This window comes from Solenopsis invicta, chromosome 6, assembly GCF_016802725.1.
Source record: "Solenopsis invicta isolate M01_SB chromosome 6, UNIL_Sinv_3.0, whole genome shotgun sequence".
In the NCBI taxonomy this organism is placed as follows: domain Eukaryota; kingdom Metazoa; phylum Arthropoda; class Insecta; order Hymenoptera; family Formicidae; genus Solenopsis; species Solenopsis invicta.
Genome location: NC_052669.1, coordinates 9,297,191 through 9,323,347, shown reverse-complemented (window position 1 = coordinate 9,323,347; position 26,157 = coordinate 9,297,191). Strand labels below are relative to the sequence as shown.

At 34.9% G+C, this 26,157-nt stretch overlaps 1 protein-coding gene and 1 long non-coding RNA gene across 10 annotated transcripts in view; one reads left to right on the top strand and one right to left on the bottom strand.

The window, feature by feature from the left end:
* Positions 1 to 26,157, bottom strand: part of LOC105196855 (collagen alpha-2(IX) chain) — a 229,835-nt gene that overhangs the window by 31,734 nt on the left and 171,944 nt on the right. For 6 of the 7 annotated variants that reach the window (XM_039450966.1, XM_026135007.2, XM_039450965.1 and 3 more), the window contains exon 5: positions 12,805 to 12,876. The exons of the other annotated variant lie outside the window; for it this stretch is intronic. In XM_039450966.1, the coding sequence (XP_039306900.1) occupies positions 12,805 to 12,876 (72 nt within the window). The remainder of the gene's footprint in view (positions 1 to 12,804; positions 12,877 to 26,157) is intronic. 7 annotated transcript variants of the gene reach the window in all.
* Positions 1 to 26,157, top strand: part of LOC113003830 — a 222,774-nt gene that overhangs the window by 34,132 nt on the left and 162,485 nt on the right. For all 3 annotated transcript variants that reach the window (XR_005575073.1, XR_005575075.1, XR_005575074.1), the window contains exons 5-6: positions 18,074 to 18,163; positions 21,801 to 21,870. This is a non-coding gene — a long non-coding RNA (uncharacterized LOC113003830). The remainder of the gene's footprint in view (positions 1 to 18,073; positions 18,164 to 21,800; positions 21,871 to 26,157) is intronic.

The following is a 26,157-nucleotide window of genomic DNA, read 5'->3' as shown; positions in this document are numbered from 1 at the left end:
TCTTTCTCCCGCCGGATTTTATACCTTTTTCGATACGCTTGTGTTTTATAGAAGGGCATTATCGGCACCCACGCGGTCTACGTGCGTTTAACCGTGTCTGGGCAAATTTACATGTGGCACGTGCAAACGCGGCTTACATTTTCGTGAACGCAAGCGCGAAGACGCGAGTCGTCTCTTCTGCATAGATCCGCAGCTTTTGATGAATAGAGATTGCTTGCGAAACTTATAAATGTAAGAGTACATTATACAAGTTTTATATAATTTTATCGGGACACTCTCTTAATTAAACATTTGACATACATGTTCCGTTATTGTACAGCCAGACAGTTAAAAAATTTACTTCTTTTATTAAGTTTATAGAGAAAATATTGTCCGCTTCATTAGAATTATCGATTTCCCATATATAAGACTTATAACGACACACGCGAAATTCCATAGATAAACTTTCAATGAAAAGAAGATCGTTTTTAATCGTTTAATATAAATAACTGAAATGTGGAATGCTTGAAACGGTGGACGTACCTTTTCAAGATTTACTCCGTGCAATGTCCAGTCAGGCGGACTTCACAATGACGTATTTCCGATATTTCAGCCAGACCGTAGTATGAATAATTCATACAGAAGCTCCAAGTTTGATTGGGATATCGCGGAGTGACGTCGAGTACTTCGATTTATATTTGATCTCACTTGATTTTAGTCTAAAAGGCGTAACAACGCTTCCCTTTTTCAATTTATCATACAGTTTCGTGAAATTCATTCATTTATCGTTTATTATCGTTGAATTAACGTTACTGCTTGTGTATTCCTTCTGCATAACAATAGAAATAAGGCGAACGGAGTTGAGGCGAGATACGTAGTCTATGCGAAAATGCAGATAATGAAAAATTCTTGCTGGAAAAGCTGGTTGAGTCTTTTATGTGAAATTTAAACTGCGAATTTTTTGGATTAGCCACGGACTTTATATTAAGCTCGGAGAACACGTATTCTCGAGACTCGTAGAATAGTCACTCTATCTCCTTTCGCTCGACCTTTCTCTCTCCTTCTCTCCTCGGCGTAGACTTTCTTCATTTTTGCTCTCTCCTTCTCTTTCGTCTTCGAAAATGTATTTAACGTCCCATGAAATTAAAATGTCGTCGCCATCGCGAGAAGAATGAGAAACAGTCTTACTCTTCTACGTCGTGACATTTACTATTATTATACAAATTCATGTTACTCGCTTTTTTATAATTATTACTAATTTGCAATCATATATATATTTTTTGTTGTAATATTTCATACAGGTTACATTTTTGAGCGTGGTAATTTTTACATTTTGCATCATAAAAATATTTAATATTCTTCCAGAGCAAATTTACTTTTTTCAAAATCGATTAACGAGTATTTTTGTTGCACATATTTAACCCGCTCCTCTTATTTTTTTATATTTTGTACGTAAGGTTTTATTTTTTATCATTAAAATTTTTCATCTGTTTTCTTCCACGGAGAGATTTATTAAATTTGATCATGTATTAGAAATACTTTTTCTCGTAATATCATTATCCATTTTTTATTTCTTTATTTCTACACAATCATTATAGAATCAATACCAGCGGCGAGAGAAACATTATGTGTACTACTCTATTGATTTTATATTATTCTACCCAGTTACTATCTAAACAAATTTATCATGCCGAAGCAATTATATAGCTTAAAACTAATCCTGCTATTTTCTTGTTCAAAGATTCGATTAAACTAGCCCGGGTTAACCGATTATAATTAGAAGTCGTGTACTCGTGTTTAATTCGTTCCGTAAATTTGTCGGGTAAATAAACCGTCCCATCGTATCGTGCTGAAAGTACCACCCTCGATGATTAGAATTCACGGGGATCCGACACACCTCTCTCGGTGGTAACGCCGTGATTTCGCTGCCGTCACTCTCGTCTCTTTGCTTTTCTCGCCCATTTGTTTCGCCGCTCTCAGGATCAGCCAATCTTCACGCCTTCGCCATGAGATACCGATCGACCCTATCGTAACGATCCGCTGACGTCGTGCTGGGCCTTTTTTCACCCTTCGTTTCATCTTTGTGTGAATTGGCCGGCACGGATGGCGGCCGACGCTCCACAGCCAAATTTCGATTATCGTTATTAGAATGGATTTTGGTGGATTCATCGACGGCATTAAACGCCGCAGGCGTTGCCAATTTCGTACGATCGTCCAAACTTCAACTTTGAAATCTTCATCTCTTCATTTCTTTTCGTTATATAAGATTTCTTCGCTCCTTTTCCTCTGTTATATTTATTAATATATAAATAGACTTTTAATTCGTTTCAATGTTAATTAATGTATTTTCTTCAATAAATATTTCTCTGAAATAATTAAAATTCTGCAGCTTGCTTTATGACGTAAAAGAAATAAATGTTAACGAATATGCATCCAAAAGTAAACTGTGATAAAAATTCAAGATCTCATTTCCATCGTATTTGAGTCAATATACCTCGTTTCTGTCAAATTTACCAAGTTGATGTAATTATAAGTTATTTTTCAAATTTATAATAAAATGTGTAATCGATAATTTCAAATAGAGCTCTTTATTTCTGTAATAGCTGCCTGTAATCAAACATTTTTTCGAGAGATTCTTTTTATAGATAGGAAGTAAAAAGTATAAAGCATTCAAATAGATCTCGCGATTCCTTGACTGTTTTCCTATGCAAGCGAATTAGGAGCAACTTATTTCATGCCGCGCGTAGGAGCATCGCTCAGAAGTCGCAATATTCTTGGAAGAAATTTGATTTATATCGGTGCTGTTGTTTCGCTTTCCGAGCAATTCCCGTTGAGCGTGTGTACCGCGAGTGTATTTGTACTCTCATGTCGCCAAAAATTCTCTGAAACTTGGATGAGATCACGAAAATACACCGCCATTCCTTCTCACTACGTGTTGCCATTTTTCCTCCGTTTCGCGGTTAATACTCAAGTAAAGGTAGCGTCGTTCTTTCTCAGGTTGTTTGGCGGGAGGAGCAAGGAAAACTCATAACTCGCGCGGGGTCGACAAGAAGCGATATTAACCGCAAGATTTGTGTCGCGATAAAAGGCGCGCTGAACAAGGGATCAAGATAAATGCGCTCATCATCGGAGAAATTGGTCTTCGTATTGACAAGCAATTCCTTTTCTCTGCGTCTTTAATATCTTGCACTGCCGTGTTTTTGTAATCCTCACGTTTCAAACGGTTTTGTCATTCGAGCAAACCGAACGTCAAACAAAAACGGCAGTAATTAAACAATTTATTGCGACATAATGTCATAGAGACGGGAAATGTTGTACGAAGAGAGTTTTTTAATTTATTTACTTGAAACCAATATCTAAGAGAAAGCACTTGAAATTTATCATCGAAATCTATAGATTTATTAAAAAGATTTATTAAATTGTTAAGGTGCGTTAAATTAAAATGTTCCAAAAAATTCATTAAAAAAATATATATAGATATATATATTTTTTAATGAATTTTTTAGAACATTTTAATTTATTAACGCACCTTAACAACTTAATAATTTGACAAATTCAACTATCGCGGTGTACCCAGTGTAAATATGTGTTTTCTCATAACGCACGATTTCTTACTTCTAAAAGAAAAGACTTTTCTTCGTAGCTCGAAAAGGTGGATAATGGACGTGGAAGACTAGCGCACATTCGGCCAGAACTGTTCGCTCGCTCGCGAGATTTCAATAACGCTCGCGCAACTTTGTTTTACTTCGCGGCGATAGTCAGCCGCGCTGCCTGTTATCCAACATCGGTAGTCCATTTCCATTTCTCGGGATACGGGAAAGAATTCCCGTATATTTTCAGTGGATGAGGCGCGAAAATGACGGAACGCGCTTCTTACATCCCCCCGTTGGAGAATCTCTCTCTCTCTCTCTCTCTCTCTCTCTCGTCGTTTTCGAGAGCACTCCGATTATCGATCTGGTAAGATTGAAAATCCTTGATCTCGTGTCGCGCTGACGGGTGCTGCTGGACCAGCGACGGGGAGCGTTTTTACGATTCTTTGGCAGACATTTACGCTTTATTGATTTACGTGTCGCTCCGCGTGTTTATGTCCTCAGCAATTTCAGCGACGGCGCTGTGCCATATTACGGTCGTGATTTCACGTTACGGTCGACTCGCGAGCGCACGAGCGCGCGAACAGGTATTTCTTCGGCGCGGAAATTAAGCGATAAAATCACGAGTGTTATCGCGACGTTAAGCCACGTCGGCCGCGAGAAAAGGAGATGTTATTCCGCGAGGCCGCACTCTTCGCGCACAGGGAAAAAGACTTTATGAAGCAAGTTTCGTAATATAATCGTGTGGGCATTCGTTAACTTTTAAATCGAATTATCTGGGCTATTAAAAAAAAAAAAAAAAAGAGAGAACCGGACAGCGCAATGGCTCTCCAGTGAAAATTTTTAGCAATTCCTGCCTAGCGGTTGACTCGATCGTTCGCGGTACCATTATCGGGAATTTCCAACACTTTAACGAGCACCGTGCATAACTGCCGAAAATTAAAAAAAAAAGGTAGTTTAAGTGCCGATAAATTCCGGTCTCCGCTTGATGCGAATCGATCAGTCGAGTTTCGCCGAATTAAATCGCACCCAGGGGCAACTCTTAATTACCATATCGAAGCGGCAGCTTCTGGCTAGCGAGCGAACGCGATTAATGAATGATTTATTTCGGATTTTATCACGGAGGTGCACAACGTTCATTACTTCGTTAATTAATGATATCATTAAAAGTGCTCTTTCGTTTGGAATAAACGTAGGATAACGCATGAAAAAAATATAATTGCGCCAAGTATTAATAAAAATTTTATTAATATTAAAAGAGTAACACATATATCAAGGGTAATTTCAAGGGAAATTATTTTTGATGATCGTTAATGTTGTGTATGAGAAGACCGATTTCGTGTCTATCTCGTAATTTAGTTAATATTCACAGAAGAGTGCATTTGGATTGATTATCCATTAATGACTTATTTTGTATATATCACTTGCACTCGGTGTATTTATACGTTTATTTATCACGAATAACTCTCTGAACTTTCGACCAGCAAATTATTACAAGCTGTTTTCAAGTCGATAAAGAGGGCAGTTAAACAGAAAGTGGAACTGAAGCGAAGAGGCGCAAATCATTTGTCCGCGGAAAAGTATAAAAAAAAAGAACTTGCACTACTACATATGTGTTATTATACATCTGTCAATTAATATTCGTTATACTTTTTGAGCAATCGGGTTAAACGCAGACATCTTGTTTATTGTAAAAATACGTGCGAGATTGCAAACAATTTTCCAACCATTTCCGAAATGTTTATCTTGTCGTTATATCGAGTGCGCATATTTCCAGCAGAATTTTTAGCGGCGGATTTTCCAATCACTAGCGTTTCCACTGCGCCATTTATCGAATCGTTGTTTTTCATCGATATTCCTTTCGCTTTCCCAATAACATTAAGTACAGCCACTAAAGTCGCGTCGCACATGCCACACGCCGGAGATATTTAAATAATGCGCGAAACATTATTCCGTCGCACGAGATGAGCGTGTCGCGTGATTTATAGCCGGCGCTATTCTCATATCGAAAGTAGAAGATTTCGTATGCAAGATTTTGCGAGATTGTATCAGCTCGTGTATGTGTTCCTCGGGATTGGATAATTACCGTGGTTTCAACGTCGAAACCATCTTCTACATGCCGTTTGAAACCTTAACGATCACGTGTCAGGATTCTCCTATATATATATATTCTCCTAACCTCTTTACTTAATCGGGAGCCAGAGTCTAAGCAAACTTTAGGGCGGATCGCATGATTAACGGCATGTTTCAAAGGATACGGCGTCCTGTTGTTTAGACACAGAAACGTATCGGGCATAGCAATTATCGATCGCGTCGTTCTACCTAATAAATTCGACGTCTTAACCAATTCTATTCCGGTATTATAATAGTGCTCTTTAAATGCATATAGCGTCGACGGAGATTCGATTGAAAAGTGAGAGATCTGTGAATAATGCGAGCAGATTAACAGAGGTAGAAAATTGATACTAGTTGTTTATTTTAATAAAGATTATATTGTATGATTCCGATCCAATAAATATTAGTCAAATGTATGAATTTATATTTGTAATTATTGCTCGGTTAAATTAATTTAGAGATTATTCAGTTTGTAGGGAATTTAATTCATTATTACGTTATTTCATCAAAAATATAGATCGTTGGCGCGCCGTAATCTCTGAATTAATTTATATTCGCTAATCTCTCGCGTTTCATTTTGCGAACAACGTTATTCCTTATATTCTGTATTTTGCAATACAATCGTGACACCCGATTCAAGAAAATCGTAATTCATAACTGCCATGACTCAATTACTTAACTATAAATAAATATAAACGTATCTTGGGCGAAGTATGATTTATTTCAGTCAAAAAATATAAGAGGAATATCGCGGTAATGATGTATAATTTATTTTATTTTAACTTTTTATAAAAATGCACAATGTCCATTGACAAATGCTTTTAATTTCCTTTGATCGTAATTATTCATCGAAAATGGATCGATACGTCTAAATGCGTCGGGATGCGTTACCCTGAAATTTTGTCTCGTCCACGCGCGTGTGAATGTTCGTGAATGTGTTTCGAGCCCTAGCAATTGCCGGCCCAATCCCACGAAATTCAAGTCCTGCTATGTGGAATTCGGATTACACGTGCGAAGTTTCGTCTTTGATGTGGTTGATTGCTATTTTCGATGCATCCATGGACAGTGCAGTGAGGCTTGTTTAATGCAACAAGTTCGAATCGAGGTCGATACATAGAGGCTTTTCTCTTCGGGTTGATTCTGTTCTGACTTTTGGACTTGAAATAATTAACAAGGGACTTATAAAGGATATATGTACGAGTAAATATGAGACAAATTCCATTAACGATTCTTAATTCCATAAAAATTATAGTTATTACGAAAGTTTTTAAAATTAAATAAAGATGAATGTAACAGATAATACTTAAATTTTCTCAACGTCATAATTTAATCTTTAAAATCTAAATTCATTTAAAATTTAAATTGAACTAAAAAGAGAAACATACATCGTTAAACTTGTTGATGAAATAAAATATTTTTGTCAATTGTAAATATTAAATATTATAGAATAATGCAATGCATAAATAAAATACTATACATTTAGCGAGTTAACTATATCTTGGTTAATAAAGAATACAGAGACTAGATTTTTCTTTCCAGACAATATTAGAAGTAATATACATAAAATAAAATCAATACTTTTATTATTGGAGCTAATGGAAAAGATTGTGAAATTTAATGTCCATGAAAAAGAAGAATTTCAGAACTCGTGCATAAAATTACACATGAATACTTTCTTTGTAAAATTGATCGTCGCTGTTTGTATATTGAACTGTTTGTATATTCAGCCGTCATCGATTCTATTTTCAGAAGAAAGTTAAGAATATGCGAAATCCTGCACCTTTGAAAAATATCTAGTGAAAAACAAAACGACTATCGTGAATACGTTCCACGTCAAATCAACAATAAAAGTCCATCCTCATGTAATTCGAGAAATAAATAAAAAGTAATTTGATTAAAAAGAACGGAAAGAGAATTGTAATTAATTGAAGTGACTATTCTCTTTTCATACGCTTTTATTTTATACGGAAAACGATATTTGATGGCATATGGATTTTTAATAACTTATAAATGCTCATGAAAATTAACTGTATACACTTTAGAATATTTTTCTTCTAGAAATATTATATAGAAAACATATAAGAGCTTTGTGAAATTTGATATCAATTTATTATAACAGAAAGAAAATGAGAGACAAGATAGCTCCGTATAATATAATTGGATCATATATTGGTCTGTATATTTGTCTATGTACATCTCGATAATTTATCCTTACCCAAATGCAAGAAATAAGCACGTTGCAAATTTATGGACTCTACTTAAGTACCTTTTTATTTCGAATAATTGCTTATCTAATTATGAGACATTCTAAATACCATGGAAAACTTGGAAGCCACGTATATCTTTCGAGATTTTTATTTTTTTGATACTTCTTCGTTACTTCAGTATCTTCACTAATGGAAGCACGAAAGCTCTATACTTTTCAAAATTTTTTCTATTTGTTCGCCGAATACAGTACACTAATTACGCATTGACGGTGAAATGATACTTCGTTATGTGCGCCTCGACATTTCGTCGTTACAACGAAAATGTGGGACTTGGATATCCTTCATGTTACCATGTAAAGCGGTATTATCGCGTTACCGTATAACGCGAGTGGCAAGAGATTGGAAAATGACGGGAGCGAGGGAATAAAGAGGATATTTATGGTATATACCGCGGATCGAGCCCTTAAGGGGGGAACGCGTATAAATTGGACACGGTTAAGGCTGGCTTATTTATAACAAAAACCGTTGGCCTCAACGTAGCGCGCGGGTTTATCGTTATCGTAATGGAAAAAATGAGATGTCTGTATCGCGATAAAAATTGGCGCGGCGGATCTTCCATATATCTTTCAGTTTGTTACTTGGGCATTAATCGAGAGCTGAAAAGTATATGACGCGAGTTGTTCGCGGCAAAAAATTGGAGTGGATGATTCCAACGAATTAAACGGACAATTACAAACTGCCGGGCGAATAAAGACGCAGGATTATTCATTTAACGCAATAAATTTCATCCGAGTAGCGTGGATGTTTGTTCGTATCACGAGTAAGCCGATTAGACGGGCAGCGAAAAAACGTAAAGTCGAAGAAAGATTGAATGTCGGACGGGCAGAAAGTGCTTTGCGAAAGATACATTGCTACGTATCGGTCGAACGAATAGGAGTGCAGGTCGATCGACGAATGCGGTCGATGATGCTATCGTATAATTGAAAATTGAATTAACGCGGACCGTTTATACATTTCTTTTCACTATCTCAAAACCCTTCTTTTTTTCTTTATTATTTTTTATTTTTTATTTTTTATTTTATCGCTCTTCGACCGCGCGCGCCTTTCTCTCGTCTTCGTCGAAATCACTCTCATCCTTTCTTTTTGCTCATGATCGTTTATCGGTTGCCCCGGTTCGCTCTTTGATACTTCGGCTGATTGGAGTGTACGCAGCCAGTGTGGAGCATTAAATTCAATCGGAAACTATTTTTTTTACTCGCCGGCGCATGTCGGCGCAGACAAATTGTGCTTCCCACACATGCCGGTCCCGTACAAGGCCGGGATGTTTGATTCGTTATTTAGAACCTGCGTTTGATTCGCGCCTGAACCGTGATAAGCCGAGGCAGCATTTTCGCAAATGCTCCCGCCTATTAATAGTCACATGCTTATTTACGATCAACTGAAATGCAAAGTAATTTTAAACGTATACGCACACGTACTTGCATAAAATTGTATGTAATGGACAAATGAAAACGAAGCGGATGTTTTCAACTGAAAATAGCGGTAAAAGCATTTATTTTAGTGATAGACTGAAATAAGAATTATTTATCCTACATTTGTTTTGTATAAATCATTTTTTGCCTTTGTTATAAAATTATGAATTATCCTGAAATATTTACTAGTACGCTTTCTCTCGTCGCTACTTTAATAAAAATTAATATTTATAACAACACGCGGGCGGGAGATTTGCAATATGAATGATATTTGTAAAACGACGGGATTAAGAGACACCGAATGAAGTTGTGTTCGTCGCTTCATTTGCGTATTACAAATTTTCCCGATCGCATAGTTGATGAAGCACGTTAATCTGTCGGAAAAGCCCAATTAGTTTTCGATACGTTTTAGTCAGATCGGTCAACGCATGAAATAGCGGAATTTAATGCTTTCGCGACAGTGCTATTAAAAAGTTAATTGTTGATCGACCGAGTTTTATTTTAAGCGGTAAAGTGCCACAAAATTACGCCTAGATGTAATGAATTTTTACTGCCGCTTCCGCAGACTTTCGAGTAAATGCTCGGCTGCTGGCCAACTTTTTAATTATCGATAATGCGATTGCGAAGCTGCAGTAATACGCGATAAACGAAATAATGAAGCGTCTTCACGTAACGTTGGAAAGCGTAATCGGCTGCGTTTTGCATAAAGGAAAGGAATCGATGGGGAGATAGGAGCGTCTTTAGAAAATGATACTTTCCCCTGAAATCTTAGACTATGTAATCTAGGCAGCGGCAGACTACTTTGAATTTTAATGAAATCCGTGATACTCCGACCAATTGATTTATGCTTTCAGTTTGTGCTGGAATATCTGCGAACACGTATTACGATACATTCGCGCGATATCCGTTCGAATAAACATTACCGCAATCACGGTTGAATTAATTTCTTCACAACTACGTGCGAATACAAAACATTCGTTTTCTAAATCTCGCGATTTCGCGGAGAGTAGAGCTAAACGAACAAACGAATCTACATTGAAATGAATTTGAGGCTGTGGTCGTTCGAATCCAGGCGATTATCGCGGTAACGTTGCAATGCGTGAGAAATTTCAAGAGAATCCGGGGGAAATTTGTACCTGTAGAGATCTGTGATTATACGTGGGATCAAAATATTGCGCGCGCTTATGGTGCGCGCTATTGAAATCTTTGCATAATTTATTCTGAAGGGATTACGTAAAACCTCGCGGAAAATTTTTCCGCGATGGGATAACTTGGCAATTTTAATATAATTTGTAGAAAAAGGTACTTATATATGTATGAGTGCGCTGAAAAGAAACGAACTACACACACACACACACACACATATATATATATATATATATAAACTTTTGCATTGTGTTAAGAATACTTAAGTGAGAAAAAAGTTCTTATGAAACTGGCGAGACTTTCTTTTTAAGCGATTGAAATTAAACGACCCTTCGCAAAGTAACTTCCATCGGTACAAGCAGAGATAATAAATCCTTATTCTTCATTTAATTCCAAATGGATTTTACGTGAACAGAATTTTAATGTGACGCTTAATAACCAAGATACTAAATGTTTAGAAACTAAAAAGATATAAGAAAATGGCAGCGACTCAAATTTGTATTAAGAAAAAAAGAATATTTTAAATTGCTTGAAAGACAGAGATATAGAATTTATACAATCTTTTTCAAAATACTTTATATAATTTGTGGATTTATTAATAAATTGCGGCATTATATTGCGTTACATCAAAGGAATACTCAACAGCTTGTCATTCTCGAAAATTTCTTGCGTATTATTTACAAATCACACTGTCTCCCGCATAACGACACAGTAATTTATCGTAACGAGCTGTGATGTGATCTTGTAATACCGCTAATGGCTACGATGTATATCTAGATCGTAAAATGGGCGTAAAAAGTGTGACACTAATTAGCTGTATAGCTTTTTGCGTGATCGATTAAATTAGCTCTGACCGATAAAAGTTATCAAGGAAATTGTGAGAGATACCGCAGATAATTAATGTAAACAGGCTTTGCTCAGCACTTTAGTAAATGCGTTTGCTAAAAAAACTATCTGTGATTTTATGATACTTCGTAATATAATTTATCTCTCAGGCACAGATGTTTTTATGTAATTAATATTTTATCGTATACGGATATCTTTGAATAATCTCAAATTTAATTTGAGATATTTGACAAATTTGAAATCAATTTTTTCTTGGAGAAAATATGTATTCATACAGTTCGAATCTTCTTAAAAAGAGCTTTTTATTCTCATTTTTTGCTTATAGTTTGAAAAATACTAAAGAGTGTCGTATTATGAAGAAAAATTAATTTTAAAACAATTCACAAATTTGTTATAAAAATTTAATTTGAAACCTATTATATACGAAAATTATATGATGGTAAGTAAATATAAACAAATAAATAACATCAAAATTAAAGATAAAAGCAAAAATCACTTAAATTATATTTCTATATAAAATTCACAATATCAATTTTTACCAATCCTTCGCAAATTATTTTTCGTTTAGCAGATAAAAAGATATGTGTAATTGCATGTTTAAAATATTCCTTTAAAAACATCTTCGTATCTTAAATGGTTCAATGTTAATAGAATTATTGAAAATTGATTTAATCATCATGCCACATCAAAGAACGTCCCGATTATTGTCCGAGACAATTAACAAGGCTGATGGGCGTCTAAAAATTCTGACGAGCCGTCTCAACGTCGTAGATCGATACCGACATTATTCCTCGAGAATGGTCGTTGGCCGTGCCGCTTCATAAATCGCTCGATTTATCGTTGCTGACTCACCGCGATCCGTTCGCGGCACATTGCTGCCCGCAAGGGGTATCCACCGACCCCTGGGTGGCACAGGTGAGCTATGGAGAAGCCAGACCTCGAAAATTGTCGAGGATATCCTGTACGATAATCACGCATGCAAGCATCCATAATCGAACGGCGAAGCATTACGCATCATTGTCGATATCAAATATCGCACGCCACCTTTATTTACTAATAGACAGATTCTGTCTACGAAGATCATACTATATTGATACACTTGTATTTTATACACATAATATATTTTATGTTCTATATTTTATATCCCTTCCTAGAGAAAATCTACATGTATTTTGATATAAAATATTATCGACATTTTGTAGAAAATATTATGAGATAATATTTAATAGAATTCTTAAAGTTTATTAGATAATTCAAAAACAAGTTACATAATTAAATAATAACGAAGGAAAGAAGTGATAAGTGTTATGAAAAAATATATAATCACATAATACTTATTATATGACTTGTAAAAACTGGAATGAGAAATATAATAGCTACATTTTCAAATTTTTTAATATCACCGATTGAAAATTAGGCATATAATAAAAAAGAAAAAAATGTACTTACGTCAAAATCGGCAGAGCATTTTACAAGGTCCGGAGGATGGCCGGCGTACAATTTCAAAGATTGCAGTAGACCCTTTAAATAAATAGTCAGGAAATAGTAGACTATCATACGACATATAAGGTTCATGGTCTTGTTTCACGAGTTTCGTTTCTGCTCTCTCGTTCCTTCCTCTTTCTTCCTCTTGTAAGGAACACTGTTCGCAAGCTCCCATTAAAACACTTTTATCTCTTTTATGAGATATCAGATTTTCAAGAAATAACGAAAACATGAAATGAAAATATATTATACGGCCATCGTATTTCATCGTGTATTAAGAGGGCTTTCAGTCATAGAGAATATCGTCGATTTGTTGAATCGAAGAAATAATGTAAATCGTAATGTCAGAGATGAATTGACGCAGTTTGTAATTTTTTAGTTCCGACACCTTTTTAATGAAGAATCGGTTGGTTCGATCAAGCCTTGACATGCGCGATGAACTGTGACATAAACTGATATTTCCCATAAGTCTAAAGAAAAGTGATTTTTTTTTTTTTTTAATGCACACGCATGCGATAATAAATAATATATTGCTTTCCGAAACTTTGTATATTATCAAGATTACCACAATTTATGATTTCCGTATTTTTCAATACACACTACTGGAGAAAATCGGTGATTTATCTCCGCACAGGCAACGATTTCAGTCTTCTATTTTGGAAAAAGGAACCGGCATACTGGGACGGTGCATCGATCATTCTGAAAGTGTTCACGGGATCGATCGATCTTTCTAAATGGCCCGCAGTAACGCGCTTTACGGTGCATTTTACGGTTTTCGGTTGGTGCAAAAGCTTGTTTCTTTTTTTTTTTCCCCACCGGTCGTGTTAGTCTGCTGCAGTCGTAATACTTTTTTCGTTCACGAAACAACTGCCGCGGATTTGTACAGTTGAAAAGTCGCTACGGGTTGTATCGGCAATGTTTGTCTATACTTATCTACTCCGTTGATAAAATATTTCGCGAACGGAAACGATGAATACAGCGTAATGTGTCGTATCAATGTCTTAACTGACCAATTATGCAAATAATATGTTTCACAATCTTGAGAAAGACAAAGAAATTTTTTTTTCAATCCGTACGTATCGGAAAATTAAAGTATACTCTGAACTTGCTAATATTATCAAACAGATGACTTTAACTACATTATAAACGAGATTATTATAACTCTAGGTTTTTGTGCCGCAATTAAAAACGTTCTGAAAACTCGAACGTGCACATTATAAATAAATAACTTTGGTAAACTCGATTGAGTTCTTTATTAATGTACAATCGTTTAACAATTTCGTTAAACACTGTTTTTGCGACAATGACAACAAAATTTAATTGTTGAGAAACAAATAATAATTTAGTACAATATTTTTTCACTGCAGCTTGCGTTTGCATGGAGAGTCGCAAAGTGATTAAAAAAAGTTTCCAGCACTGTCGTGATAATTTCGATCACGATCGATTTTTCCGACTACTTCCCACTACGAACGTTCTGCGCGAGATGACTGAGGTTGACTGGCGTTATAGCATGTTAGTCGTCTTGGAAGATAAAGCCTGTTATAAAACGTGGGAGAGAGGGATAAAGTGTCTGCTCGTGGGAGTCGTTTATATTTTCGGCGTGTGTAATATCTAAAATCGCATATTTTTTCGATACATATTAAATAACCGTTTTATTTTTGTTAGTTTTTATTATGATGGACACACTTGTTACAAGAATATTAAAAGAAAATTAATTCTAAAGAAATTATACACAGAAGAAACGCTGTAAATAATTTATTAAAAAATTAAATTTTAAAAAAGAGCGTATGGAAAACATTTAAAAAAATTCTATTATTACTACTGAATTGAAATAATTCATTATATAAACATTATAAACAGTAACTGGAGTTATTTTATAAATTCACTGTTAATTCTGTTTAAAATATAAAAGTTAAAAGAATATGTATATATAATTTTTAATTTTATATAGTATATTAGATCCATTAATATTTATGAATTCAATTACTCCTACGTAGTATGAAATAATATAAAATATTTTAAAATGAAATACAATATTGTAATTATTATTATTATCTCAATTATATCAAAATTAAAAAGCGCTACACCTTCGTATTCTAAACCGGTTACAGTAATAATGTTCGATTATGGCATCAGAAGATATCGAAAACACATACATATTTCAGAACTCATAAATTGTTTGTTATGGCAATCTTCGAAAATTTACGCATGACATTAAAGAATAGACTTGATAGATTAAACTCTCTTCTTCTCTGTCATAATAAAAAAACTATTTTTTTATAACGAATAATTATTAATAATAAATAATTTTATGTTTACTATTTAAGAATCATAAAAAAGCTCGAAATATGTAAACGTAAATAAAATATTGAAAAACGATGAAAAAACAAGGAACAAAGGACAAGAAAAAAATTCTTTTATCAAGTAATTCTCAAATTGATGGAGAACATGAAAATGTCAACTTGTTTACTTTAAGTTAATTTAGTTGATCTTTCCATGTTCTCCATTAATTTCAGAATTAATTAAAAAATTCTTTTCATTTTTAGTCCGTTTTTTAATACTTAATATGTATTTATTATTTAATTTATAACCGAATAAAATTAATGAAATAATTTTCAAATTTATTATCTCATACTAATAAAATCCTAAGCGGAATGCCAAATGGAATACCAAAAACAATCTTAACTTGATCTTTATATTTCATCTACTTCAAAAATATTTATTGATATTGTGAACTGGTAATGGTAAATACATTTAAAGCAAATATATTAAAAAAAATATATTATGTTAAAAAAAAAATTTATTTTACGATATTTAATTGTTTCATTATGAAGTAAAGGCGACACTTTATTATAGTCTTTTTTAAACCTTATTAGATCAACATCAATTATTTTGCTTAGGTAGAAAGAATGTGCGGTTCTCAACTGGAGTTAGACAAATTTAATCCTGCGCGCGTGGAAGGAGTCTGTAGTATGCGGATTGAGAGCGGAGATAACAGAGAATAAGCTTAATTTTCGTCGAGTTATTAGAGCACGAGAAGAGAAAGAGAAGAATTGAGTTAGCTGAGGGCGTATACCGCGAGGATTATTGTACGGCCTGTAAAATCCGGACTGGGCCGCGTGATCAAATATTTAGAAGAATTTTCCGACCATATCAGACTAAGAACAGAAGAAGAAGCAAGGGAGAGAAAGAGAAAGAGTTAGAGCGTATGTGTCCTGAACATGTTTTATATATAGCAGAGCTCCTTGTAGCTATTCACTTCAAAAAACCTGGCCAGCGAGTCCACGGGAAAGTCTGTGAAACTTTAACAGCGTCTTAAATACTTAACTCTCGCCCGCATCGGTTCTAAACTTAGCGATGGAATTACGTAACTCCTTCAGTTACAAATAGCCCTCATATTTGAGGTCGTAATATCATAACTTATTGTGATGAATGCGAATAATAAGCTTGTGAAGTATTTATATATGAGTAAAGTTGGTCAAATATTCTTCATTTATTCAAAGCTATTGCCTTCAAAATATAACGAAATACAAGAGTTTATTCTCGATTTTAACTCTTACCTGCTGAAACTTGGAAGACGAACTTTTTTGAATATTGATTTTACAAATTCTACCTTTTATATTAGACTGCACCGTCGAGTGACCTAATAGCAACGGATATCTTAATTAAGATCTTAAGCTTGAAAATATCCTTAATTGATGAATTTTATAACTTTGAAGACAAACTGTTTTGGTCGATTTTACTAGTCAATTTTTATTTCCTTTATTCTCTTTTTAACCAAAATTATTTACTGTATGTGACTATATATATATATACACTCACATACAGAGTTTTCTGGAATGTAACCTATATTTTCCATAACTAAATTTGCTTTACATTCTTGAAGCTAAATGTGTTGTTATTTTGATATTAATATTTAATTGTGCAATCTATTATCGGAAAATTTGATTAGTTTTAGTTGAACCAAATTGCAATTGGTAGCATAAATTGAGAAAGTAGATCGTAAATAAATGTGTGGAAAATTTGCACTGAAATGATCAGTTATCGACAAATGAATCACACTTGTGACCATACTCTTTAATAAAACGAAAATTTATGTTCATTAGGAGGACGATGGTAACGAATAGCTTAATTTCGGCGCTAAGTAAAATATTCGTGCGAAAGAGAACGTTTTAATGTTACGCATATAATTGATCGCAGTTGTAAATGTCAGTTTGTAATGTTTTCCGTAGATATTACGAAAAGTGCGTTTACGATGCCCGAATTAACTCAAATTATGATTTACGTACGTGTTTTTCGAACTATATTATGTTAAACAATACTGATTACTACTTAATCGTTAAATGATTAAGTCAATATAGAGAAACGTTTATTCACGTGACAATAATTCGGCTCATATCTAATCAAGGTAAACATATCTTCAAAGCCTACGTATACTGTTCACATTACATTAATAATTCTAGTCCTTCGTAACTAATTGATAAGTGAATTTTATACAGTTAATCTACAATTTTTGTTAACATTCAGAATATATTATAGTACGTTTAAAGAGTCAAATTATAACACTATATAACAGAGTTAATAGTTTTCCGTTTTAAGCTTTAATTAGTTTAATTTTAATTGCTATACAAATTTGTCTATGAAAGAATTCAAAGAAGTCTTCATTCATACACATTGATGTGATGCTAGCAAGGTCGGCGAAATTAGACTTAAAGGCTTAAAGTAGGTTATTAAAAGAACATATCTAAATATTTGTTTATAAATAACACAAATTTTATCAATGATAATTGCAGAAAATAAAAAGATGTGGAGAAGAAAAACATGTCATAGCTTATTTCAAATATTTGCTATAGTTAATTTATCGGCGTCTCTGAGGTATGATAATCTCTCGTATTTGATCAATTAAATACATAATTTTACGGTAAACTAATATACCAGCTTTTAATGCAATGCGGTAATATTGGTGTGTTGCAAAATGCAAACAAAGTTCATACTGTTCCGTCTATATACATTTCCGTCTCTTTTTCAAACTTTTGATCCTGTCATTTTTAAATCTCAGGTCACAACGTAGCATCAGTTTGACACGCGCGCATTTTTGACACAATGACGTCTGTCCATTAAATCTCACGACTCGAATACCTCTTCTCATCACTTTTTGATTACCGAATCCGAGCGATTTAATCCGCGAATTTTGTCAGAGTCACTGGATTAATATTTCGGATTTCGTATTTAGGCTACTCTCTATATGAGGCTGAAGAGAGGCTCGAGTGGACGGCTTTTACGTAAAATGCATCGAGTGCTCCTGTGCCAAATCTAATAAAAGGTATTTCATGCTCTTTGAATAAAAATTATACAATTTCTCGGTTTATGAAATAATACAAATTTAATGATGTTTGTAGATTACATTATATATAAAGGAATAACGCTACCGAATATTAAAATGAAACTTTTTGCAAGTCTCACGTACATTCGAAATTAATACACATTTAAAAACTAATTAATTTATACAGCGTCAGTTGTAAATTTTGAGACACATTTATACGTATGTATATTTAGGAGATAATTTTTGATAAATGGTAATTCAGCTTTATTTACTATATACACATAATAATTTATCGTTTATAAAGAAATGCGTGGGAAACGTAAGTAAAATAAAAAAAAACTAAATGTAGCAATTATCGTGGCATAATTGCATATATGCATCTATTAATAATAAAAAATTCTTGCTTGAAAAAACGCAGCTATTTAAATTTAAGGATCATATTTGATAATGAAATAATTGATTACGTGAAATTAATTAATACGTAAGTTCGTCTGTCAGACAAAGGCAATAACCGATACGATTAAATTTAATAATTGATGAAATCTCTGAATATGGAAATTAATTTAGAAACTGACAAACTCTCTTCTCTTTGCATTGGAGACTCAAGAATCTTTGATCATTCATACGTTACTTGCGAGTTCAGTCATAATAAATTAAGCAAATGCATTAAGAGAAAGTTAGGTGAATGTCGATGTATGGCCGGACATATTGGACGATTAAACCTACGTGACTAGATGGACTAGATGGACGCGGGTATCGTCGCATGTTAATGAACGCGTGTTCGTCACTGTCCCGATAGAGCACGGGCAAATGCGTAAGGTTCGATTTCGATTTCGACGATTGACTACCGGAAACGGAAACGGCGTTGTGATTGCATCCCGTTAGGACCGATCGAATTCATTTTGCCTTATCGACAGCGTCATTTAAATGTTATTCGTTATTCAAGCTTCTGTTTGAACTTTATTACTTTTGGAAAGCCAATTTAATAGTAGTTTCAATCAAGTCAACGCTTCTTTCAATATATTATGTCATGCCATTCACAATTCAGATGCGTATGTACTCTCCGTTCGTGAGAATCTATACGTACAAAAATTTGGAAATATTTACAAACAATATATATTTACTAAATTCTGTGCTATTATCTATTTTGATATCGATTAATAAATTCAAAATTGTCCGAAAGTTTTATATATACTCTTATATATATTTAAACTTTTTGAGCAAGTTAAATCAAATTCTCTGAAAATAATAAACCTACACTGTAATATAATATTTTAAAATAGAGTTTTGTCTAAAATTAACGAATAAATGATCAAATCAGTGTCATCATGTTTTTCTCTTTTGTCTTAATGTTCATTACTTGAATTATTATTAACGACGTGAATATAATAAAAGGGGTTACCTCACTACTGCAAATTATTATTATAATTAAAAAAAAAAATTTCAAAATTTTTATTAAGTATTGAAATTTTATTTTATTTTTGAAAATCACTACGCGATTTGTTTTTTATCCCGCCGATTATTAATACAGCTATTTTTATTATTTTATTCGCACGACCTACAGCGTAACACTATATATTTTCGCATTACACGATAAATTCTAATCTACGTTAACCAGGCGTGTCTGGCGCGTTACCGACTTCATTACACTGTAAACATTTGTTCCACATCACGTATTAATTAGACGTAGCTCCCTTGACGTTTTATGTACAGCCGCAAATTACGATGCTAAGGAAGTTTCTCCAAATAAGCATATTTTGCGAGTGATATATCAAAAGCGCGTTTTCTGCTAAGAATTTTACGACGTCGGCCATCTGTGCACCTCTTTTTTTTTATGTAGCGACGAGACCTGTTATATCTTCTTTTATAATGATATATATATATATATATATATATATATATATATATATATATATAGATAGATAGATAGATAGATAGATATAAAATTTAGATATAATGAAACAAAAAATTATCCTCACGGCAAAATATTGATTAATATAAATAAAATATTAACGGATATCACGAGCGATATAAAATTTGGTTCAAAAATAGTGAAACAGAATTTAACAATTTCAAAGGCCTCTACGATGAAAAGTTTAATTGCAAACGATGCACAATATTTATACAACATGTTTACGATAACTCTGAAATACTCCGTTTGACGGAAATGTTATCATGTTCAGCATATTCTAGTAAATCTAGTACGAACTTATATTTGACTGTCGTATGTCATGAAACTTTGTAATGTCAAATTTTATTTTTAAATATAGCCGAGTAACATTTTCCATAGTTTTAACGTGCTATTATAGTATCTAATCGTATTAGTCCAGTTTTAACATTGAACATTGTGCGTAAATTTTCAAGAATATTCGTGTTGTCGTCATCAACGTTGTTTCATTTTTTGTTTTATTTTTTCAAAAAGCATTCATTTACCTAGAACACTTTTCGAAATAACACGTTTAAACGTGTGTCTCGTGCGGACCGAAGCTATTACACGCCGCGGTTGGTGCTAATTACGAACGACGGGGCGAGCGCTTACCGTCGATGTTGTTGCGCGCACCGCGGTTTGCATTCGTAGCGCCAAACGATAACAAGTGCACGAAAATCGTTTCAAAGCGCGAGTACGCGAAGACAATGGGTGGCAACAGTCGTCGATCCTATCTTAACCTCGTTCTGTAACCGTATAAAAGCGGTCAGAACTTTAGCGGCGGCAAAACTGCCGGTGCAGTGCGACGTCGCGCGGCCCGCGAGTTTCGCGACCGGCATACAATTGTCCCGAATGTGCGCTGCAGCTACATGACGCGGGGCAGGTATGTACAATATCGACCTTGCGCTACCTTGGTGCACACATTGCGTTTGACATACTGCTTATTATTGGCCGCAAGCGCATAATAAGCTGCTGGGCAAACTGTTTTACCTCACTCATTCGGCTCGAGATGTAAGATCCCACGTGCGGTCCGAGGGATCACATTGGTGAGGCCGAATTGGTTATACGTTTATCGATCTCCCACGCCGCATTATGTGCATTTGATTACGGAGAATCGCGACGCGGCGCGGCGCGGACGAGCAGATTGTAATCGAGTTCGTGACAATTTCCCCGCTAATATTTTGCATGCTAATCTTTTTGTTTTGTCATCCCATGTTTCGCGGTGATTGATTTATATTACGCGCGTGAAGATTTACACTGGGCTTGTTTGAACTACGTTTGCACATGTATTGCTTTGCCAATATGTGCGCAATACTCTGTGTTATGATTAATTTATGTATGTGCATTTATTACAGAGCTTTAACGTAATTAAATTTAAAAAAAAAAAAAAAAAAAGAATTTTAAATAAACTGGAAGCAAACGTTTGACTTCAAGTTCCGTAAAAGAAATTACGTTTGAAATTTGTTGCGACAATGTCTGTCCTATACATTTGTTAATGCGACGTCCATAGGTATAATAAGAAAGTAATTAAATCTTTTCGAGCGCACTTAATGGATACTCCTGCAAGTCACGAGTTTCTTATTACCTTTCCGATAATAAGTTAATCCGTCTCAGCTTGAAAATAGATAGCACTCGACCGTAATTAGGCAATTAGATGGTAATTAGCGTAGCGCTAATCGTAATTGCACCCGCATTCTGTTCTGCTTCCAGACTCCTCCAGTCGCATGAACGGGAAGGAACACACGTACTCCAGAAGAGCAGCGACGGTGGCTAATAACAGGTAAATGTTCTCTACAAGTATACCGGGTGTTCCGTTAAATGCCGAAAGTTGCTTGACGACAGACGCAAATTTTGACGTGTAACTTTAGCCCATTCCCCCGTGATCCGTGATCCGAGTAATCAAACTTCGATACGTTTTACCCGCGTTACATGAACTTTATCATATACACCCCAGCTGTTGGAGTTCGAGAAAGTAAATAAGCTCTGGAACGAAATAATGTTTCCCCTCCACGAGCGACGACACATTTCGTACAATACGCCGTCGAAATTCAATGCAAATACAGAATACACGTCGCGGAATACATGTTACGGAAATAATAATATTCGTTATGTGATTTTATAAAAGAATTCGGATTTTAATTCTAATGTTGCGATTTTCATTGGCAACTTTGGTGTTGATTCAGATCCCATTGCTCTTTTCGTTGGAATAATAAAAGGAACGTCCGCTTCCTAAGGGAATTAAGGTAACAAAAACGTAGAAGGTAGTATAAACGGGAATGATTAATCTCTATTACGCGCTGCACCTCTTTTCTCAAGGCAGCGTCTTCGCCATTCGTCGATAAGGGGGGAACAATGAGGAGCAAGAAACAATTGTCCCCTCTATTGGGGGAAGAGAGGAGGGTTAAAAAAGGGGTAACAGGAGGATCAGAAGCGAGCTCCGGTAGCAGTGGTTCTAATTAACGAGACCGTATAGCATGACGGTCACAAAAGCCAAAAGAGGAGGAAATGAAGAATCGTTCGCCGCCGATTCGTTCCGCGTATCGAGAATTGCAGATAAAGTCGCTCTTTCTTGTTACATTCAGCATCCCCGTTTCTTAACTCTCCTACTTTTCGATTGCTCGGTTTGTTCTCTTTTTAGGCATTAGCGGATTAGATGGGAATAATCCAGTAATACTTAAAAGAATTGATTTTTATAGACTGATAAAATGGTTTATGTTATTGACGTCATCGTTAACACGCACTATAAAACAATATAAGTGATCGATTAGTGAAAACTTAAGAAAACGTTCGTAAAATGTTGAATTTTAAAAATTTATTATTAATATTTTAATATTCTCTTATTTGTACATTATTATTTAAAATTAATACTTTTACATTTGTTTTAATTAAAAAAGTGATCACTGCGTAAATATTATTTAATTCAGGTAATCTGTTATTAGATTATTATATCTCACAATACTTTTCTATCTAATTTTTTTATATAATTATTGAAAATGTTTTAAAACACTTTTATTGCTTAAACGAATCTAAACTAAAGAAAGCTATTCAATTTGTTGTTCTTTGATGATTATTAACTCGTTCGCGTTCGAGATTACTTTCACGGCATTGTTGGTGATAACGAACGGATTGAATGACGCAGATTGATTGATATTCATAATGAGTCACCGTGAAAGGGAGAGCCCAAGGGATCCCGATTTTTTTATCACGCGCAATAACGGATGCCGATCAAGCCGGCGGTCGTGCGATCGATCGACCTGTCGCGCTTTCACGGCGTCGGACGTCGCTTGGTCGGTCGTTTAACGGTGGAATTATGGCGTCGGGCATTACGGCTCTTATTGCGCCACAGTATATAGTATATAGTATATGCACCACCTTTTTTCAACTGCTTGTAGCAAGTGCTTAGAACGTTCTGAGTGCAGGATAAACTATCTCGTTTATTTATGACGGCGTTGAAACATTCAAGTTAAGCGAGGAGGAACATATAAAATGAAACAATCGCAAAAATTGTAAGTATAGGAAAGTAAGATATTTTAATTGTAGCAACATATTCATATTCGTAGTATGCACTTTGTAATTAACTTTGTTATATTTCTTTAATTAGTTTTATAAAAATTTATAACGCACCAATTTTGTTTAGCATAATTATTTTGATAGTCTAACAAAATTATTTTTACATCTTTATCTTATACCTAATTTTTTTTTGTTTTCAACTAAATTCTTAATATACTACTTGAAATCATTTTTTCTGCGATGCTTTTTAATTGTTAATTATTCGCAACTTATTTAATATTCTCATTGGACTAAAGGTTTAGAAAATGTTAATTACTGTTATGATTTAACTAATATTGAAAGAATTATGCCAAATTTTTCTACTTAAATTATATCACTGTTTTCTAAAAACAGAAAATTCGGTTATGAATTCGAATGCGTTCAACGAAGTTGAACACTTTAACGCTCGGTCTTCCTGGCACCCGGAATCTGATGGGTTCGCAATATTTATCGCGGCCGACAGATACGCGCGCCCAGGGTACGAATAATACAGAAACCGCCACGAGGCACCCCGGGTGACAAAGTTATCGTCGTTCTGTAAGTGGCGCGAACTGCACCTTCGTTGCGTTATGAATGCTCGCAATTCTCCGTCCTAGATACTCGGGAGATACTCGGTGATTTGTGCGTTTCCTCCCGTTGCGCTTTTATTCCCTTCGGGAAGTCTCGAATCGCATTCATAACTGCCCGGAAAATCACCGGATCTGAAAACTCGTAAGTCAATCACATTCGTTTCGCCTTCGAAATCGCTCGTTGTCGAATGCGACATCTTTCGCATTCCTTGTAATTCCACGATTTGATATTATTCGAAATTTACATGAAAAATTACAACAACAATAGTTGCTAAATTTCTTCAAAGATGAACAATTTCTATTTCGACATCACCATCTTTACTTATGTATTCAGAAAAGTAAATATAGATTCAATGATTATAATACTCTTGATTAATGAGAACACACAATAAGAAATATTAAAATTTATAAAAATTGATATTCCTTTATATTTGATATTATTTCAGATTAAAAAGAATATTGTGACGAAAATTTAATTCTGATTATGCCAAAGCAGTGTATAATTGACGTAAGCGTGAAGATTCTTATTAATCAAAATTCTTTTTCGTCCTTTGAGAGGACTGAAGCTTTCGAAGAAGCTTGTGTGTTAACCGAATCTTCCCTCAGAGTCCGAATTATGCCTGAGATATTTAAGTTGATACATTCGAACTCTTCTTTCGGCTATACAAATCCCACCTCTCTCATCTTCCCTCCTTTCGCGCAGCCTTTCAAGATGGATGTGCCCAAGAGTGCACGACGGATGAGATCCGCCCTAGGAAGTCCCGCTGGCCTTATATTAAATCCCGATTTTACGTGAGCGTAATCATAAAGATAAAGATGCGTAAACCGTCGTATAAAGGAGCTCTTCCTTCGCCGTTCGACCGTCCTCGCGACGCCCCTTCCGCGCGAGAACCAGAACTGCGATCGTTAAATTGATCCCGCTTTCAACGTGAACGACGTTTTATTCGACACGTAACTCCTTGGCCGACAAGAGGCCGAGTCTCATCGCCACGATGGCGATTACTACTACTGTCGTTGTACATATACGCCGCCCGTATTACTGTCGTTACATAATTGTCGACCGAGAGAAACGATACCGCGCGAACGGTGAAATAGTTGGCGATTATACGCGCGCCCGCCACAGTCCGGCTGTTTTATTCATAATTTTGTTCCTGCGGGATCTACGCTAGAGAATATTCGTCTGCGGTCGGTCGGCGCTGTGTGTGATGCGAGCTTCCATGATTCTCTAAACGCCGTGGAATATGACGCTACGTGTTTCTAATTTAATATCTTAAGTGCGGCTGCAAAGGCCGCCGGAGCTCTGATAGTCACGCAAATATTGTACATAGCTTAGAAGCTCACAATGCGTGCATTTACGTGTGCACCGGTTCGTACGACATGAAAAATGAAATAATATTTGCTATAGCACATTGACGCAAAATGTCGCAAAATAGTGAACTGTGTTTATTTAAGAAACGTGTAATATCGAGCGTGATAACACCGCAATAAGAAAGTTTTCGCGTTCCTCTTTTCTCTTTAAAAGACAGTCATTTAACTTCCGTTAGTTTTTCGAATGAGTGAAGATAAGGAAAATGAGGGTGGGATAGCAGAGGGGTCACCGCCATTTCTTTAGATAGTAAAAGTAATCTCTCAATTATATGAAAAAGCGTTTGATAAACGGGGATCAGAAAAATCAAGGTGGATTATGCTGAAAATACGTGGATTTATACTGTAATTATCTTCGTAACTTTACTTTTATCATAGTGATCTGTGATAATTAGTTTCGTTCTACTTTTAAAAAAGATGTTAATTTATAAAAGATGTTAATTTACTTTAGAGAATTAAAGCCCGGAGCAAACGTTAGTTCGCAAACTGGCTGTACATCCTTTCGATTGAAGTCAAAGGGGAGATACATAGCGAGGTGATAGCTAATCAGGCACGCCATTGAGATAGTTAAGTCAATATCCAGC